We start from the raw sequence: 16,942 nt of genomic DNA on the forward strand, positions 1-16,942 counted from the left end.
GCCCTTGATTTAGGATCCAATGGCTGTGCTACAACAACTCATCAGGAACGGTAAGTGGATCAAAAACAAATGTGGGAGCCGCTAGAGAGAGCGCAAGGTTGTAAAATCAAGTTTCCATTTATCATCATTTACGAAGCGCTCCGTAGCATGCATTTTCTGTCATTAGTTGTTGATACAGTGAAACCCATTTCGGGCTGAAGGTGGAGTGTCCAGCAGCTTCTTAAGTGCAGGTGTAACCACCGTCAACGCGCAGATCGGCTCCAGTGACATAATTAGAGGCGTCACTGCAGAGGAAAACAACAGGACCCATCAGATCAACCTATGAAGCAAGTTTTAGCATGTTGTTTGATCCCGCGGTGTAGAGAGAGCACTTACGGGGCGGCCCATCTTGCCTTGAGGAATCAAACTCGTCCACTTGTTACCTAGATCGGGGTTTTCGTTCAAGATCTTCTCGGTCAAAGCAGTGAGCTGTATTTTGTGTTAGTCTCATTCTTGGGAGATCTTGCTTTGGTACACACCATGTAACCAGGCTCAATGACGTTGACTCTGATGTTAGCGTGGGCCCACTCGACTGCCAGCGAGCGGCCGAGGTGACGGACAGCGGCCTTGGAAGCGTTGTAAGGAGCCTGAGGCTGGGGAACGTTGACAATAGCGCCACTCATGCTTCCAATGAAGACGATGCTACCAGGAGCCTTGCGCTCCATCAAGTGACGGGCAACGCCAGTAGCGAAGAGGTAGGTGCCGTCGACGTTGACACCCCAGAGCTTTCTAACACGGTCGATAGGGTACTTGATGGCGTCGAAGTTCTCAGTGAAGCCTGCCGAGGTTACGAGGTTGTCAATCTTGCCGTGCTGGCTGACTACATCGGAAAGGACACCCTCAACAGAATTCTCATCGCTCACTGCAGGAACGATCAGTCGCGGTTTCTATGCCCATGATCCAAGAAGCTCACCATCGCAGTAGTGGCCAGTGACCTTAGGTACTCTGTCGGCGCCAGGGTTTTCGTCCTTGAAAACTTTGACCAGCTCCTTTGCTTGCTTCTCGGCTTCCTCCTCTGTTGTTATGGTGTCAGTCGTGGGTAGGTCGAGAGTTTGGACTGCTGGAACGCACTGTTAAGATCGACGAGGGCGACATCTGCTCCAGAAACAACCAAAGCCTGAGCCATAACCAGACCAAGACCTCTTGCACCGCCAGTGACGACAGCGGTCTTGCCTTCGAGGGAGAAAGAGGCAAGGGTTCTGTGGAAGTGGAAGCCTCCACGACCTTGGACGGGTTCTTGTTTGGGGACAGCTTTCTCATCGAAGGGAATTTCGATCGAGTCATCAGTTCTGGAGAAGGAACCAACGTGCTCTCCCTTTTCTTCCGGGATGGGCTTCTCATGATCATGCTGATCGCGCATGAGGGGTGTGACAGACATGTTTCTGGCCGACATGGCAAGAGGGCGGGCGGGGGCCACCATCCGAGTGGCCTGGCGGAGGATGCTTCTGCTGAACATGATGAAGGGGGTTTAATGCTGTCTCTCCTGTCAGAGGTGCTGCCAAAACTTGGACGCTGATACAACGAAGTCGTGAACAAAGAAACTTGCTAAGCACAAAGCGCCCAACAAGCTCAACAGCAGTGATGCAAGGACGTGAAGACGAGGCAAGACTGGCCATGGCACACCTCTGAGTGAGAGAGCTTGAGCAGCACGGCCAAGGTCATCGAGAGCTCAGTGGTTGCTCAGTCCCAACAAGACAGCTTCAACGTGTCCATGTCGAGCTGCTAAAGACGCTTGGAAGCAATGAAGGATAGGTTTGAAGCACTCACCAAGTGTAAAGAAAAGTCAGTGGTGATTACGAGACGTACAAGAGGTGAAACTCTCGAGATTGACAGCTTGCTAGAAGGTTGGGAAAGTTTGAGTCGAAACCAAGGGGACGTGTTTTGGACTCGATAGCTCTGGTGTGACGTAAGTCAATTCGTCTTTCAAGGGTCTCGTCCACGTCGATCAACCGCTGCCCACGGGGGGCCGGGGAAGCAACGACCAAGGACGACCACTTTTGGCAGACTTGGCAGATTTCATCGCTGGAATCGGATTCACAGACTTTGGCCATGGAGGGACGTCGAGTCATTAAACAAGACAATCATATTGTTATGGCAATTCTTCCTCTACCACATATTGAATATCACAATTAGTCGGTCGAGCTCTTGTGCTCACCGTCGAGTGCGGCGCTCGAAAAGTGATCTGTCTACTTCCATGTTTTTCTTATTACGATCAAGTTGCATAACCGTGGCGTTTTTGAGCTGCATCGTGCCTGCATGTCAGCCAACTTGCAACCATAGCCGACGAATCTACCACGTTCTTTGAGAATCCATCCTTTTGTTTCTACATTGTGTTTTGGCCATTGAATAATATACAAGAACGATAGTATTCCTCTCTCCTCGAGAATTCAAGGACTCGAGATTTTGGGGCAGTCAGTCCGCAGTGACGATAATCAGACGCTGCGCTCCTAGGCACGCATGGTTTGCCTACCAGTTCTCTTTCTCTGCTCCTTTTCTCTTTCTCTCTCAAGGAAACGCTTCTGTTCCTCTGCGCTCAGGCCCTTGAGCTTGCGATCGCGCTGCTCCTTCTTGGCCTTGTCGCTGAGCAACTTTCTGTCTTCGGCGCCCTCTGCCTCGATAACCTTGCGCACCTTCTTCGCCTCCTCCTCACGAGTCTGGCGGATACGGCGCATGACCTCGGGGCGGAAGTGAGCGCTGGAGACGAGTTGATCGGGCATGCGAAGGAAGTAGGAGAAGAGTGGGATCGTGTTGGTGCCAGAGTTGAGCTTCAAAGTGAGTGTAAGGCGCTTCTTGGGGACCAGATCGTCAAGACTATAGGCTTTGTAAGTATCGATCCAAAGATGGCAAATCTGCATCTACTCACGTCTTTGGGGCGTCAACGGGCATGTCAGTGACGATCAGAGATTCAAGATCGTCGCCGCACTCCTTGATGACGTCTGCCAGCTCCTGTGTCAAGAGTGACTCGGTGATCTCGGCGCTCTCGCTCATGACACTGACCCAAGGAGGAAGCTTGGGGTGGTCCTTGGTTGTAGTAAGAGAGACGTCGTAGCGCTCCTCGCGGACCTTTCTCATTGAGTCTTTGTTGACAATGGCAAAAATGAAACCGTCGTAGGTAGTGTCCTTGAAACGCTTCTCTTCCTCGCCACGAGCGCGGGGAATGAATTGAGCCTCCTTGCCGTCAAAAGTGTAGGCAGTGATCTCGGCCTTCTCGCCGCTGCTAGCCATGCTCTCGAAGAAGAAACCAAGACCGAGCTCGGTGATCAGGGCAAAGGGGTTGTAGCGCTTGAGCAGGCTAAGCTTCACGTCGACACAAGCGACGTTCTGGCGACCAGTAGCGTAACTGAGGAAGACATCCTTGGACTTTTCACGCAGAACTTCGGGGTTGATCTTGTCACCAGCAGACATGGCGACGTCGGGAGAAACGCTTGTGAGATCGAGCTTCTTGCCAAAGCCAACGTGGGCGAACTCGTTCTCGAGAACGTTGACGTGGCTGCGAATCCAAGCATTTGCGCGACGGCGGTTGGCGCGAACACCCCAGAAGTGGACGAAGATGGTGAGCAAGAGGAAGGGGATGACGATGGCTTCGGCCTTGAAGTCACTCCAGGTCACGCGCTCATGGACGTTGTACCACTTGGTGAAGGGACGATCCGAGATATCAATCTTTGCGCCAAAGGTCTGGTAGGCGGGACGACTAGTGATGGTGCTCGACAAAGAAGCTGGCTTAGGAGAAGGTGCGTCCGCGAAGTCGGCAAAGTCTAGCAGTACCTCAGTCAGTACTCAATGGTGTGCGACGTGGAACCAGGACGAGACGCACCCGAGTCGGCTGATGGCACTGCACTGGCCGGAGATGGGTTTGCGCCTCCAAAGAGACCCTTGACAAAGTCGGCCATCTTGTCAATTGCCTGGTGGTGTTAGCAAGATGGTGAGATGCTTGAGCTCAAGTCGATCCCCAGATACAGCTTGAGGACACAGCACTCGCTGCCTTTATACCGAAGTAACGCCGTGCTATCTCACTCTCCTTGAGGCATCTGGTGATGGTTCCAGCCATAACAATCAATGCACAATGCTCTGCGAAAGTGGGATGTTCATGCAAAAAAAATCATATTAAGGCAATCGGGTGGCTACCCTTCTGACTGATACTGTGCATCGCGACGACTACCACACTATGTATCTTCAGAACATGCAGAGGCAGCCCGACGCCGCTCATGCACCGACATGTTCTTGCATTTGCACATTGATGGACTTGTCGCTTACTATATCTTGTATCACCCGAATCTTTCTTACCCGAGAGACAAGGAGACGATGTGTATCTCTACAAAATTCCAGAGCTATACGGAATTACATTTGACCGAGGTATCGCGGGAACTACCCCACCTAGTGATACCTTGTATATAACGACATCATCGTAGACGGGTTATAACTACCATCACTACATTTGATGCGCCGTCGATCCTGTCCGTACATCTCTGGTTTCCTGCATACTAAGTCTTGTCGTAAGATCACCTAAAATCTGTTCAACCCACTTGGTATCCTAATCAAGGAAGCTTCTTCTGGTATAGGTATCATTCCACAGAGAGTCAAATAGTGGTTTGATAACCAGACAGCTCGTACAACATGCCTTACACACTCCAACCTGGTGGCTACATCAGCCCCACCTCGAACTCTGGCTCCGGAGACATCGAAGTCGACCCCAGTGCTCCAGGAAGTGTCATGCGTTTTGCTCTCGGCTTCGAAACCATGGCAAATGTTGTTGGCGGAACATGGATGGTCTTCTTCCCACAGAGCTTCCTGGGTATGCTCGTAAACTCACCCTCCGATATGACACCTACTGCAGTCACCTGGACTCAAGTGACTGGTGCTTTGGTGTACGCACTCGCTGCTCCTTTGGTTCTGGCCTTCCCGAACTCTAGACGTGGCATTGAAAGCAGAGCGCCTGCTTACTACACTCTCGGGGCTGGCGAAGTCGGTGTTACGGCTGTAACACTGTACAAAGCTTTTGCTGATGGGGGCGACAGTGGATGGACCAAGAATGCTCTACTTGGCGCCAGCTCTGCATTGCTGCCTGCTCTGGCATGGAGACTCTACGTGCTTTTTGGCAAGCCCGAATGGATTGGCAGATACCGTGAAGTTTCACGCAAAAACAAATAAGAGAATTGCTCTAGCATCTCAGGAGGAATTGTAATATGTTATTATTCTGACGGCTTTCCTTCAAGAAAGTTCAATGAAACTCGCCATTATCATCGCTAAACAGGCAATAGGAAATTCAAGGTGTGAAGACAATGCGCTCGTTCTTGTTGTGCCAGTGCTCTTCGATCTCACTCAGGGGTACGACCTTCACATTCTGTGTTTTGAAAGTCTTGAAGGCGTTCAAGATCTTAGGGATCTCTGGTCGCATGGCTTCGCGAGACCAGCTGCCAGGGCCAGCTCCACGAATGGTAATGTCTTTGGACCTGAGTACATGACCCGGCAGCATCATCTCCGTGCCGGCAAGACCTCCGATATGGATGTACTGTACTGGGCGTGTGAAGTTGACGGTAGAGAGAACGTGCTGCGCAACAGGTCCGTACAGATAGTCGAGGATGACGTCCACTCCAGCAGCAGCACTACAATCGGTGCTTGAAACATTGTCATCGAGAATAATCATCTCGTCAACTCCAACTTCTGAGAGTGTTGCCGCATTGCGAGACACGCCAATGACCTTTCCAGCACCCAGGACGCGTGCAACCTCGACAGCGACCTTGCCGCTAGCGCTAGTTGCGCCCATGACAAGCACGGTGAAGTTCTCAGGCAGCTCCTTTGTTCGCGCTCTCAATGCCATCCAGCTAGACAGCGCAGGATTTGCATAGCCAGCGACTTGATAAGGATCGATGCCATTAGGAAGTTCTACCATCTTGCGGCGCTCAACGTTGAGGATTTCTTGATAGGCACCGCCAGGGAAACTAATGAAGTAGACCAACTTGTTGTCGGCAAGACGGCGACCGATGCCATCGACGCCAGGAGTGTAAGGCAAGTCTCCAGAGGCATAGTGGTTACCGCTGGCGATGGAACGGACCACGATGTGCAGGCCTGAACACATCACTTTGACTGGAACTCCATCTGGTTCGGGTGCTGTAATGGGGACTCGAGTGTACTTTGGCGATCCTCCCCATGCAGTAACGACTGCAGCATGCATAGTGCCTTTGCTCATGGTTTGGTAGATAGTAGTTGCTCGTTGCTTTGATTGTGTAGATTGTCGTTTGAGTGGTTGAGTGGATGTTTGCAGATGAATTAGCATGTACTGAAAGCCTGATGGGAGTATTCGCTCCCGAAACAAGCTTCCACTCCTTGCTTTTATATCATGCTTGATTGCATTGCGAAGCTGACAATAGAATTGCTGCCTGGTGATGATTTCGGAGGCTCCACGGGTCTGAGGTGATTGTCGGACATCTCGGCCCCGAGCTCGGATCCGAAGCAGCATCTTCCATCCTTCGGCCTTTATCATTGTCCGAATCTAAGCTCCCCGTGTGCCAAAGACGGTCACAGGCTGGCTGTAGAAATGCACAATACTTTCGTGAAGAACGCTGTCTCCATAGAGAGCCCATCGTGAAAGGCTATCTCTTTGGTCAGACTCATGTTCGAATTGCAACTGTGCATTTCGACAGCTTACAATGACCCCTTTACCTTAGAATGGAGAAAGAGTTATCCCTTATAAGCCTGGGTCATGCCATCTAAGAAACATTCACTCCCAAGATGTGACACACTTGCGTTTGATGCTATCAAAATGCACAGTAATTTCATACCTGGGAGTGTGTCCGGAGAGAGTTTCAGGTATCTCGGACTCTCAGTGGACAAAGCTAGAAACAGAACAGTATCGTGCCCCAGTTCAAGCCTACACCTCTGATTTCCGGCTTTGCATCTCGTCTTGCGCTTTCTTCATCATGCCCTCTTCGGTTTCCAACTGTGATTTACCTCCAAAGATCAGTGATCCATTGAGGAGTCCTCGCAGTGTAAAGGCGAGATTGGTAAAATATGCAATCACCAAAAAGACAGTCAGTGCGCACGTGAGGGCTCTGAAGGTGGGAGAATCCATAGCTGAAGCCAACTCAAGCCAAGCCGTGGTGAGCGTCACAGTCGGGAAGACTATGGACCACCAAACTAACGAGTAGCTTTGCTGTCTCCTCACGAAGACGTCAACAACTCCAACTATGGCAACACAGAACCAGAGGTAATCGAAGCCAAGTAGGAGTAACGCCATGAACAGGCCAGCGCCGTCTATACCTTGTGCCGTTTGCTCAGTCCAGAAGGTGCCGGATGTTGGGGGCTTGACCGCTGAAGGCTTGTACTGTGCAAACCGCATGTACGTGGATGCAGATTCACCTAGCAGTTGGAATGCTGTTGCAAGTTGTCCACATGGTCCGATCTGGTATGCAATGGTAAGTATGTGCTATTGCTGAATGATAGTGTTACACGTACCAAGATAAATAGCCCAGCTCGCTTTGCAGCAGGGCCCCAACCAGCAGAAAGTAGACGATGGAAGAACACAGTGTACAGCAGGACAGCCATGAAGAAGGCCACACCAGCAGCAAAATAACCAACGATGAGTTGCGGCACGGCAAGTCTGGAGGACATCTCGAAGCCATATATGGTAATGAGTCCAGCTTCAGTAGCAGCAGTAGCGAGTCCAACAGGCGCCATGAACAAGACAGGAGTCATGAACCTATCGGCTTGGTTTCCAGTATAGAATAACACAGCCAGAACCACTATTGCTGTTATAAAGATCCAAGCTACACCTATCCACCACACCACATACCCGACCAAGGTAAACGCATGACCGCCCCATGGACCCTCGCTGACTTGAGTAATGGTGAGAGCGCCGATAGTCATTAGTGCAATGGGAGGAATAGCATAGGTTCCGAGTTCGTCCGGATCGCTCATAATGCGTCGGACAGCCACGTGTGGATAGACGACCCATTTTGCTATGATCAGAGCCAGGAAGGTGAAAAATAGCACAATTTCTGTGACATAGAGGATAGTAGCCAATACTACAAGCCAGTGGGCGGGATATGGGAACGGTCCGTTTAGCACCAGAGCTATACCTCCGGATGATATGCAGAGAGCGAACCACTAGACAAGTCAACCGCTGTCGAATCACGAATCATGCCAGGATCATGTACCATAGGACTGAAGTTCTCCAAGGCAGTACCCCATTTTGAGGTCGCATGTCGATAATGTCGAATAGAGCGCTTGTGTAGCTTGTGACCTCTATGAGCCTTGTGCTGTTCCGTAGCCTCATCGTCCTGGAGTCCATAGTCTATATAAGACCATGGTATCACAAGATCGTCTTCTGCCGAGAATCTAGAAGTTACCATCTTTGATTGTAAAAAGAATGACTCCAGATTGGTGCTACTTGCTCAGATGTCAGGAAAAGACAGAAAGAGCAGCCCATGTTCACCTCTTTCCTTCTATCGAAATATGATCTTGACACCACCATGTCCGAAGTGATTGACGTCAAAGGACGGTATCTATTTGATAGACATCCATGGAGCCGGCATACCCGGTGACGTGACAATGAACAGGACAACCCGTGGATTAATATAGCTTTCGGTTAGTTGCGGGCATTGCTCCAGATTGTCAGATGAGCAGTGCCTATTGAGCTTGCGATCACATCGCTCGTAATCAGCGCCCGTATTCTCAAGGAAGGGCCATCGATCATTGCATATATATCCTCAAACTGCGAGCGGAGTGGAAGCCGTGAGTGTGTGAGGTGTGAACCAGTCGGACAAGTTTTTGCCGAGGCTTTGTCGATCATTTCGCGTCAACACAACCCTGTCCATTTGTTCATGAAGGATCACCATAAGAAGATTGGAGAATGCTCGCGATTTACAGTAGACCGTGAATTATGAGATGATGGCAATCTCCTATACAAAATTCGGGGTGCATCGTCTACGAATCTAGTTGTAGATTTACCAAACTATTTCAGCCCCATGGTTACATCTAAGCTCTAACCTCTTGGTGCTCAATGGCGGCACCCTTCTTCTCGTCATCTACATCAATGATGCTTTCTACATCCTTCTCAGTAGAAGCTGATGGAGCCTTCTCCTCAGTCCAGCCATCCAAGCTCTTTGCCTTGAACAAGTTAAGGTAAAGTGGGAAGCACCATGCGATAACGAAGCCAATCAAGGGAATAAAGAAGGCCTTTTGAGTTCCGATATGGTCGGCGACAGTACCAAGGACGGGAGGGAACAAAGCGCCACCAGAAACAGCAGCGACGATAAAACTGGCTCCGCGCTTGGAGTGACGACCAAGACCTCTGATCGCCAGCGCAAAGATCAGGGGGAAGACGCATGATTCAAAGAACAAAACCAGAGAGATCGATGCGATGCCAGCGTTGCCCTTGAGACCCATGGTCAAACACGCGAAGAGTACTACACCAGAGAGGAAACCAATGAGGACCAGACGAGGCTTTGTGATCTTGAGCAAACCACTCGCGACGAAGCGGCCGATGGCGAAACATCCCTGGGCAACAGCAAGAAGGTTGGCACCAGTAGCATGGCTGGTTCCAGGACGAACGGCAGAGACGTAGTTGATGAAATAGCCTGCATATGCGCACTGTGCTCCGACGTAGCAGAACTGAGCAGCCACTCCGAAGAACAAGGTGTACTGTTTAGACAAGGGTTTGTCTTCGTAGGCGGTTTGAGCGCCACTGGACTCTGCCTGAGCAGCCATATCGGCGTCGGTAACCTCGGGGATCGGAGCGAAGAAGAAAACGACGGCAAGGATGAAGACAAACACGGCGATCCCTAGATAAACATATTGTACAGACTGAAGAGAGGTGTCGTCGACGTTCTTGAAGATGACATGACTGGCCAGGATAGGGGCGACAACGGTTCCCACAGCCTGGAAGGCTTGCGCAAGAGTCAGACGCAACTCAGAGTACTTTGCAGGACCACAGGTAGCGATGAAGGGATTGGCAGCAGTCTCGAGAGTTGACAGACCGGATCCGACGATGAACATGCTGGGTTAGTGTCAGTAATCTTGATATGTTTCAACCCCACGCTGATGGCTGCAACTATCGTAGCTATAAGAAGGCACAATCGCTTTCGAAAACGGCACTGTTACCAAAGAGAGCTGGCGAGGTACCAACTCTCATTGGATGCTGTCCTGCTCCCCATAGTATCGTGCACTTCTATAGCTGTACGGATTGCCTCCAGCACACGCAGAGATTGGGCTTCTAGAAGATACTCACGATCCGCAGAATCCGCCAAAGGAACGCTTAAGACCAGATGGCCAGAACATCAGAGCACCAACACCGTATATGCAAAGTCCCGTGATGAAGGCCCATCTGTAACCGAACCTTCTGACGATCCAACCAGAGTAGGTGAGAGGTCCAATAGCGTAAGCACCAAAGTAAGCAGCCTGGAGACCACCGCTCTGACCCTTGGTAATATGGAGAGCAGTCTGAAAGTGAGCGTTCAAAACGTCGAGAAGTCCATAAGCGAAGCCCCATAGGAAGAAGAGGATGGTGACAAGGCAGACAGGCAGGATCGACTGCTTGAGAGTGAGGTTATGAGCGCCAGTTACTGCATTATTGCTTTCAATGGTTTTGACACCATGCTTCTTGACCACAGAATCCGGTAGAGGTGCAGCGATCGAGTTGTTGCGGCTCGCCATGATGATATTGTCTCACGACTGTCCCTGAATGGAAGATAGAGCAAGAAAGAGAGATATTGCACCAGCAAAGAATGGAGAAAAGGTCCTGGTGTAAAGAGCGAATGGACTGCGGATGCTTTTGTACTCCTATGTGCGATCATCCAGGCTTTATATATTAAAGAGGGGGAAGAGCAGTAAGGATTGAGCACAAGACAAACCTTGGTTCCACTCTCCGCAACGATATGGTCGATCTTACTGTGGAGCCCCAGAACCCCAGTCCAATCTACTCTACGGAGTCCAATCACCCCACGACCACACTACTTTACCCGTACGCAACGCAGGCCAAGTCGGCCCAAGTATTTGCCATGCGGCCGAAAATGTCGGTGCTGGCCAACGGAATCCTGGAGTATCCACCCTTCCAGCGCCGGCTTCCAGTAAAGAGTCTTGGAGATCGATAGCCGAATGCTCAACCTTTTCCGCATGCTCAATCCAGTCGACATCTAACAACTGACCTCTCACGGTGAGCAGTGAAGATATGCACAACTGCTATCCAGATTGAGGTGTGGCCATAGAGGGTCTGAGACCACATTCTCTGCGGATGTCACCTCTTTCCGCTGATATTGTGCATCCCTCTAGTCACATTGTGACGGCACCTGGCACGCGGGGAGGACAGAAGCAAGTTGGAAAGGCGCTAGAAGGTTGGGGTGTCTTGGAGTCTTGGCTGAGGCACTTGAGACGTTCGGAGATCGTGGCGGAGCAAAATAACAAGGCCGTGGTTGGAGTGACAAGGCCGGCATGTAGGACAACAAGGCTTTCAATACGAATTGCGAGTCATATCAACTATTGTGCGTTGGCTGCGAATCTGAAGTCTCGCAAGAAATGTCCTCCTGGTTCAAAGTGTTGTTGTTCCAGGTTCTCTGCTTGGCCTCTCCTCGGTCCGGCACAAGGGTCCTCCAGCTTCCGAAGAAAAAGGGAAAAAAAAAAAAGTATAAAGATCTGTATCAAGAATCAACGATCGTGTTGCATTGCCAAGCTACATACATTCCTCATCTCAGCCGAGAGATACTACTAGTTGGACTAATATGCCAATTTGAACGTTCGTTCAACAGCTCAGTGAAAAGTCGGGCCGATGCCATTCAACCAGCGTGATATTCGACTGTCGGAGCACATGCCTACACATCTCGGGGTGAACGCCGCCGACTACCCGCAAGATGTACCGGACCAACATTAAACAAGAGTTCCAGAACTGAGGATACAGCTGTGAAGCATCGACCGCTACTGCGAGTCGCTTGTAGCCTTGGCTGCGACCTCTGCGACTACATTCGTCTTGGCTCTGCCTCTTCTCGAAAAGCTATTGCCATGGTCGCTCTTGTCTCTGCCCGTCTCGACCTTACCCTTGGTCGTGTTGCGCTGGCCAAGAGGTGATATGGTCTTGTTTCCTGCAGATCCGCGTCGGTTGTAGGCCTTGTTGCTCGAGCGGATACCTCTGCCTGGAGAGATGGATGCACTGCCCTTGATGATGATCTTTGAGCGACTGGGAGCAACGTTCGCCTTAGAGCGAAGGTCGGCAAGCGTTTCAGGACTCGCCTGAGGGAGTGAAGAGATATCTGGTGATGACGATGGTAGAAGAACTTCAAAATCGATAAGGTTTTCTTCAGCTTCGGCTGCAATGGGTGAATTGAGAGTCTGCTTTCTGAGAGGCAGAGATGTAGGGCCGCGCACAGGAGTCTTGGCTGCACCCAATTTGACACCCCCAGGAGGAGATGATCCTGGAGCTGAGCTGCCAGCAGTAGCGGTATCAGATGCAACATCAGATGTGGTAGCGCCGTTCTGTGCAGTCGAGCCTGAACGGAACTGCTGTACAGCCTGCTTGGTGGTGGGAGTCCCGGCAGGACGCGATGGTGGAATGCGAACGCGGACAGGGTCGTCGCTCTGAACAGCAGAGTTCCCTGTATGGTGACTCTCGACAACTTCCCACTCTGAAATCGAGCTGTTGCGTTCGGAGCGTTTAGCCCTCGACTTCTTGCGTGCTTGCTCTTTGCGCCACCAAGCAGGCACCGACTTCAAACCAATCGACTCGAGAGTTTCCTTATCCTCGGGTATCTCATGTTTGTACATGCAACCTTGCTGCGTAAAGCCACATTGGCCTTGATTCTGGATCCAGTAAGTGCAGTAGATCTTCTTGCTCGGATCAGGCTCTACTCCGGAAGGCGGAAGGGGGTGCTCGTTGTAAGGAGGTTTCGACTTAGACAAGCTAAGTGGTTTGGGCGTCGAGCCGAAGGTAGAGGCGGGTGCGGAAAGAGGCTGCGTGTGCATGTGCTGCGAGAACCACGTCAGGAAGTAGAGAAAGTTTCAGAGCTGTTGTACTGACCTGAGTTGCGTGATAACTGTGAGGAGCCACATCCGGCCGAGGTGCAGACCTCATCGCAACTAGGGAAGGGGCCACTGTTTCCCTGATGCCAATAGCTCCAGCATGCGAAAACTTTCTGCCAACAGACGAATCATGTCCAAGAAACAGCATATCCTGTGCTTGGAAAGTACTCAAACTCAAAGGAACGCCGACCAAGCGAACATCATCCGGGAGTTCGTCGACAGGCACCAGAGGAACAAGAGAACCGTCGTTTCGTTCGATGAAGAACTTGAGCGTTGGGGCCAGAGTCGATTGTGTCGGCATGGCGACTGGATGATGAGAGCCTGACCAAGCCATGGAGCCTGGCGGAGCATAGGCAGACATGTGGAGGCCTGGCATAGTCGATAGCAAAATTTCGGTCTCAATGAAGCTAGTATGCGAAGGCTCAGGAGCGATGTTATCGCTTGAGAAAAGTGAGGAGAGACCGTCGCACGTATAAGGAGAGGTAGGTTTGTACAATCAAGACGTGGTTGTCAAAGGACCAGTTGTTGGAGAAGGGAAGCAAGCGCTTTCCTTTCGTCTGCCAACAAAACTGAGTTGGCAGCATCTAAAGGTCTAAATCAGGTTGCATAGTGATCAATATGTTCGCAAACTGCATCTGCTGAGCTGTATGGAGCTTTCTTGATGGCTGTTTGATGGTAAGCGCGATATGATTGGATGGTCACACGGGTTCACGCATGCAGTAACAGGCAACTGACAGATCTGCGGACAGAAGTTTGTGACCAGTTTTAAGAAACACTACAAGCCTGACAAGCTTGTTGGTCTGTCTTGCTTCTGCTAAGGTGTGGACATGTCTTGTAGTCAGAAACCTTATAGCCATAGATATGATGAGATACATATGCGAGTCTCAAATTGAGCTTCTCCAAGTAGAACTGTGATTCGCTTGGTGAGCCTTCCATATTATTAGATTGTAACGTTGCACGATGGAGGCAAGAGCAGGCTTTGTGCAGCGATCGGTGACACCACGACTTTTGGCCTAGAAGCATGACGACGAATTTCAACTGTGTGGATAGTTGATAGTTAACAACAGCTCAGGCTTGATTGATATGTCAGGTGCGGATAGTTGGCAGCAGTATTCGTTTAATGCACAAAAGGTTGTTTGGCGATGGGTGTTGGCTGGAGGCTTGGCACGCCCGAAAAAGCTAGACCCTGTTTCGGCGTGCGATATCGTCCATCTCGACGGCGTCAGTCATAGCTGCATTCATCGATTGAGGTCGTCAAGAGACAGATTGAGAGACAGCATAGGTAAGTTTTATCATTGAATTGCTCTTTACGGCTATGAATCAATGGCGATGATACTTGTTCTGACTTGACCATGACCTTGTGTAGAGAGCACTTTATCTGCATCATGTCTCTCCAACACTTCGATGGTTTGGAAATTCCGGCTCCTGCTGATTTTCATGTTCATCTTCGCGATGGACCTATGATGGAGCTGGTTACACCGACTATCAGACAGGGAGGTGTCAACACCGTCTTCGTCATGGTAAGCATATCATTGAGCTGTAGGAAATGGAACAAGAATCTAAGCTCTTTTACCACCAAAGCCCAACCTGGTACCTCCAATCACCACCGTTAAACACGCCTTGGACTACAAGAAGAGACTTGAAGCCATTGAGCCAAATGTCAACTTCCTCATGTCTTTGTACCTGCACCCCGACATCACTCCCGAAGTGGTCAAGGAGGCTGCTTCCGCAGGTGTTACGGGCATCAAGTCCTACCCAGCCGGCGTGACTACAAACAGTAGTGCTGGTGTCGTCAGCTACGAGCCCTTCTATCCTGTTTTCGAGGAGATGGAGCGTCAGAACATGGTTCTGAACCTGCACGGCGAAGTCCCCGGATCCAAGGACAACGACATTACCGTGTTGAGCGCCGAAGAGGCCTTCCTTCCCACGCTCAAGGACCTCCACAGGCGATTCCCTAAGCTCAGAATCATCTTGGAACACTGTACCACCGCAGCTGCTATCGAGGCAGTCAAGTCTTGCGGTCCCACCGTCTCGGCTACCATTACTGCTCACCATCTCTTCTTGATTGTTGACGACTGGGCTGGTGACCCGCACTCATTCTGCAAGCCTGTGGCCAAGACCCCCAAGGATCGTGAAGCTCTGCTTAAGACTGTTGTTTCGGGCAACCAGAAGTTCTTCCTCGGCACCGACAGTGCTCCTCACCCCGCTATCAACAAGCGTGGTGACAAGGTTGCAGCTGGTGTTTTCACGCAGCCTCATGCAGTCGGGTATGTGCTGTCTGCCTTGGAGCAGGGCATTGAGCGCGGCGTTCTTAAGGCAGATGATGTCACCGAGGAGAAGCTCAAGGGATTCCTTGGATTGAATGGTAGAAAGTTCTACGGAGCTGAAGACAAGAAGGGTGAGAAGGTCGTGTTGAGAAAGGACGCCGTCAAGGTGCAGAGTCTGCTGAAGAACGCTGATGGCAGCGTCGAGGTTGTTCCTTTCAGACGCGATCAAAAGATCTGGAGCGCCGAGTGGAAGTAAAGGAACGAATATTTGGTGATTGCTAAAACTTGTTTGGTACGATAGAGCGTGTTTCAAGCTAAAACAGATAAAGGCTTTTACAAATGCTACTACGACTAGTCCGTCAATTGCATGTTCATGCATCGGAAGGGATGTTGAGGCTCGTCCTCTGCTTCTTGCCTCGAGCAGGTGTATTCTCGCCCTCATCTCTCTTTCGCTTGCTTTTGCTACGGCCACCTTTTGGCCGGTATGTTTGGTCGTCGTCCCTAGCTTTTTTCGGCTTGCCCGGAGTGTCATCGACGGCAAGGTCGTCGTCATTGTCTGCAGTACTCCCTGGGCTTCCTTCTTTTTCTCTAGCACGTTCAATTGCTCTATCGCCAACTTGCTTGGCGAGATTACGTCGTTTGTTGACTGTCGCAGGGGTCTGAGCGGCACCACCTTCAGAGGCGGCATCAAGGTCGGAAATTGTGCCATGTTTCTTGAGCCAATTGTGGACGGACAGAGGGTTCCGCAGTTCAACCTCGCGGTCGAGTTCACGCTGTGTAAGTTTGGAAAGGGGCTGAGGTGAGGGCGGGCGAGGGTCGCTAAGGGCGGCAGGTTCTAGCTTGTTGTCAAGGCGAGTGAGATAGGCATCTTCGTGCGACGAGGACAAGAAGGCTGGATCTGCTTCGGCGACAAGGGATGGGACGGGATGGTGGTATCGTGGATGGGGAATTTGGGCCTCCATGTCGACCAGACTCTTAGCGTTTTTACGAGCCAGCAAGGCTTCTATATCCTGTCGTATGCGAACAAAGTCCAGTTGGGGAATCTCGTGGTTGTGGAAGGCGCGGTGAGCATTGGCTATGATGTTGTTTGCTGTGTCGAGGTTCATGTCGCGTTCTTCCTGCGGTTGCTGGGATTTAGGAGCCAACGAAAGATCGAATCGCAATTCGTGTGGGATGGACAAGGATGTGTTCAGGTCGAGAAGGAGGTCGAGCAATTGGCTATTAAACAAGTCAACCCTTGGTCATGACACGACGGTGGACGAGGATGACCTACTCGTTCTGCTCCTGCAGCCTCTTGGACAGGTTATCGAGCTTCTGCTCATCAACGAACAAGCTGTTGCTCTCTTTCATGACGTCGTCAAAGTGCGTCTTCATCTTGCGATACTTCTTGCGCCATGAGCGGTATTTGGGTTTCGACTCGGATGCTCCTCGTGCATCCACCGATGTGGCTCCGGGAGGACCTGCAACAATCTCGTCGTCCGACATGACTTGCGTTGGTGCGACTGTGTTATGTGTGATGAGTAGGAAGGTAAGGTCGGTAGTAACAGCTGACAGCTCGAAACGCACCGCGCGTCGGCTGCCATCCGCCGTGATATACACTGCCAAGACTTTCCGCCCGGTGGAGTGCTCCTTCC

General features: G+C 51.0%; 9 protein-coding genes across 9 annotated transcripts; 2 read left to right on the forward strand and 7 right to left on the reverse strand.

Annotated features, from left to right (window-relative positions):
- Positions 1 to 220: 220 nt before the first annotated feature.
- M437DRAFT_42473 (NAD(P)-binding protein) lies at positions 221 to 1,399 on the reverse strand (the record flags this gene model as incomplete). Its single annotated transcript, XM_041020581.1, has 5 exons — positions 221 to 319; positions 376 to 468; positions 519 to 901; positions 953 to 1,054; positions 1,111 to 1,399. The coding sequence occupies 5 exons, from the start codon at positions 1,397 to 1,399 to the stop codon at positions 221 to 223; spliced, it is 966 nt and encodes a 321-aa protein (XP_040882491.1).
- Positions 1,400 to 2,486: 1,087 nt separating this feature from the next.
- M437DRAFT_42285 (DUF1682 domain protein) lies at positions 2,487 to 3,929 on the reverse strand (the record flags this gene model as incomplete). The annotated part of the gene is made up of 3 exons (XM_041020540.1): positions 2,487 to 2,850; positions 2,903 to 3,794; positions 3,854 to 3,929. The coding sequence occupies 3 exons, from the start codon at positions 3,927 to 3,929 to the stop codon at positions 2,487 to 2,489; spliced, it is 1,332 nt and encodes a 443-aa protein (XP_040882492.1).
- Positions 3,930 to 4,653: 724 nt separating this feature from the next.
- M437DRAFT_82433 (uncharacterized protein) lies at positions 4,654 to 5,187 on the forward strand (the record flags this gene model as incomplete). Its single annotated transcript, XM_041027741.1, has 1 exon — positions 4,654 to 5,187. One exon carries the CDS (start codon positions 4,654 to 4,656, stop codon positions 5,185 to 5,187), a length of 534 nt encoding a protein of 177 aa, XP_040882493.1.
- A 115-nt stretch (positions 5,188 to 5,302) lies between these two features.
- M437DRAFT_42934 (quinone oxidoreductase) lies at positions 5,303 to 6,211 on the reverse strand (the record flags this gene model as incomplete). Its single annotated transcript, XM_041020652.1, has 1 exon — positions 5,303 to 6,211. One exon carries the CDS (start codon positions 6,209 to 6,211, stop codon positions 5,303 to 5,305), a length of 909 nt encoding a protein of 302 aa, XP_040882494.1.
- A 696-nt stretch (positions 6,212 to 6,907) lies between these two features.
- On the reverse strand, positions 6,908 to 8,387 carry M437DRAFT_73390 (uncharacterized protein; the record flags this gene model as incomplete). The annotated part of the gene is made up of 3 exons (XM_041026017.1): positions 6,908 to 7,438; positions 7,492 to 8,142; positions 8,193 to 8,387. 3 exons carry the CDS (start codon positions 8,385 to 8,387, stop codon positions 6,908 to 6,910), a joined length of 1,377 nt encoding a protein of 458 aa, XP_040882495.1.
- A 625-nt stretch (positions 8,388 to 9,012) lies between these two features.
- M437DRAFT_82436 (MFS general substrate transporter) lies at positions 9,013 to 10,689 on the reverse strand (the record flags this gene model as incomplete). Its single annotated transcript, XM_041027742.1, has 2 exons — positions 9,013 to 10,033; positions 10,265 to 10,689. 2 exons carry the CDS (start codon positions 10,687 to 10,689, stop codon positions 9,013 to 9,015), a joined length of 1,446 nt encoding a protein of 481 aa, XP_040882496.1.
- A 1,254-nt stretch (positions 10,690 to 11,943) lies between these two features.
- M437DRAFT_64079 (uncharacterized protein) lies at positions 11,944 to 13,417 on the reverse strand (the record flags this gene model as incomplete). The annotated part of the gene is made up of 2 exons (XM_041024353.1): positions 11,944 to 12,987; positions 13,040 to 13,417. 2 exons carry the CDS (start codon positions 13,415 to 13,417, stop codon positions 11,944 to 11,946), a joined length of 1,422 nt encoding a protein of 473 aa, XP_040882497.1.
- Positions 13,418 to 14,426: 1,009 nt separating this feature from the next.
- M437DRAFT_82438 (Dihydroorotase) lies at positions 14,427 to 15,564 on the forward strand (the record flags this gene model as incomplete). The annotated part of the gene is made up of 2 exons (XM_041027743.1): positions 14,427 to 14,561; positions 14,623 to 15,564. 2 exons carry the CDS (start codon positions 14,427 to 14,429, stop codon positions 15,562 to 15,564), a joined length of 1,077 nt encoding a protein of 358 aa, XP_040882498.1.
- Positions 15,565 to 15,679: 115 nt separating this feature from the next.
- M437DRAFT_82439 (uncharacterized protein) lies at positions 15,680 to 16,793 on the reverse strand (the record flags this gene model as incomplete). The annotated part of the gene is made up of 2 exons (XM_041027744.1): positions 15,680 to 16,526; positions 16,582 to 16,793. The coding sequence occupies 2 exons, from the start codon at positions 16,791 to 16,793 to the stop codon at positions 15,680 to 15,682; spliced, it is 1,059 nt and encodes a 352-aa protein (XP_040882499.1).
- Between the last annotated feature and the right edge of the window lie 149 nt (positions 16,794 to 16,942).

This window comes from Aureobasidium melanogenum (genome assembly GCF_000721775.1).
Source record: "Aureobasidium melanogenum CBS 110374 unplaced genomic scaffold scaffold_4, whole genome shotgun sequence".
In the NCBI taxonomy this organism is placed as follows: Eukaryota; Fungi; Ascomycota; class Dothideomycetes; order Dothideales; family Saccotheciaceae; genus Aureobasidium; species Aureobasidium melanogenum.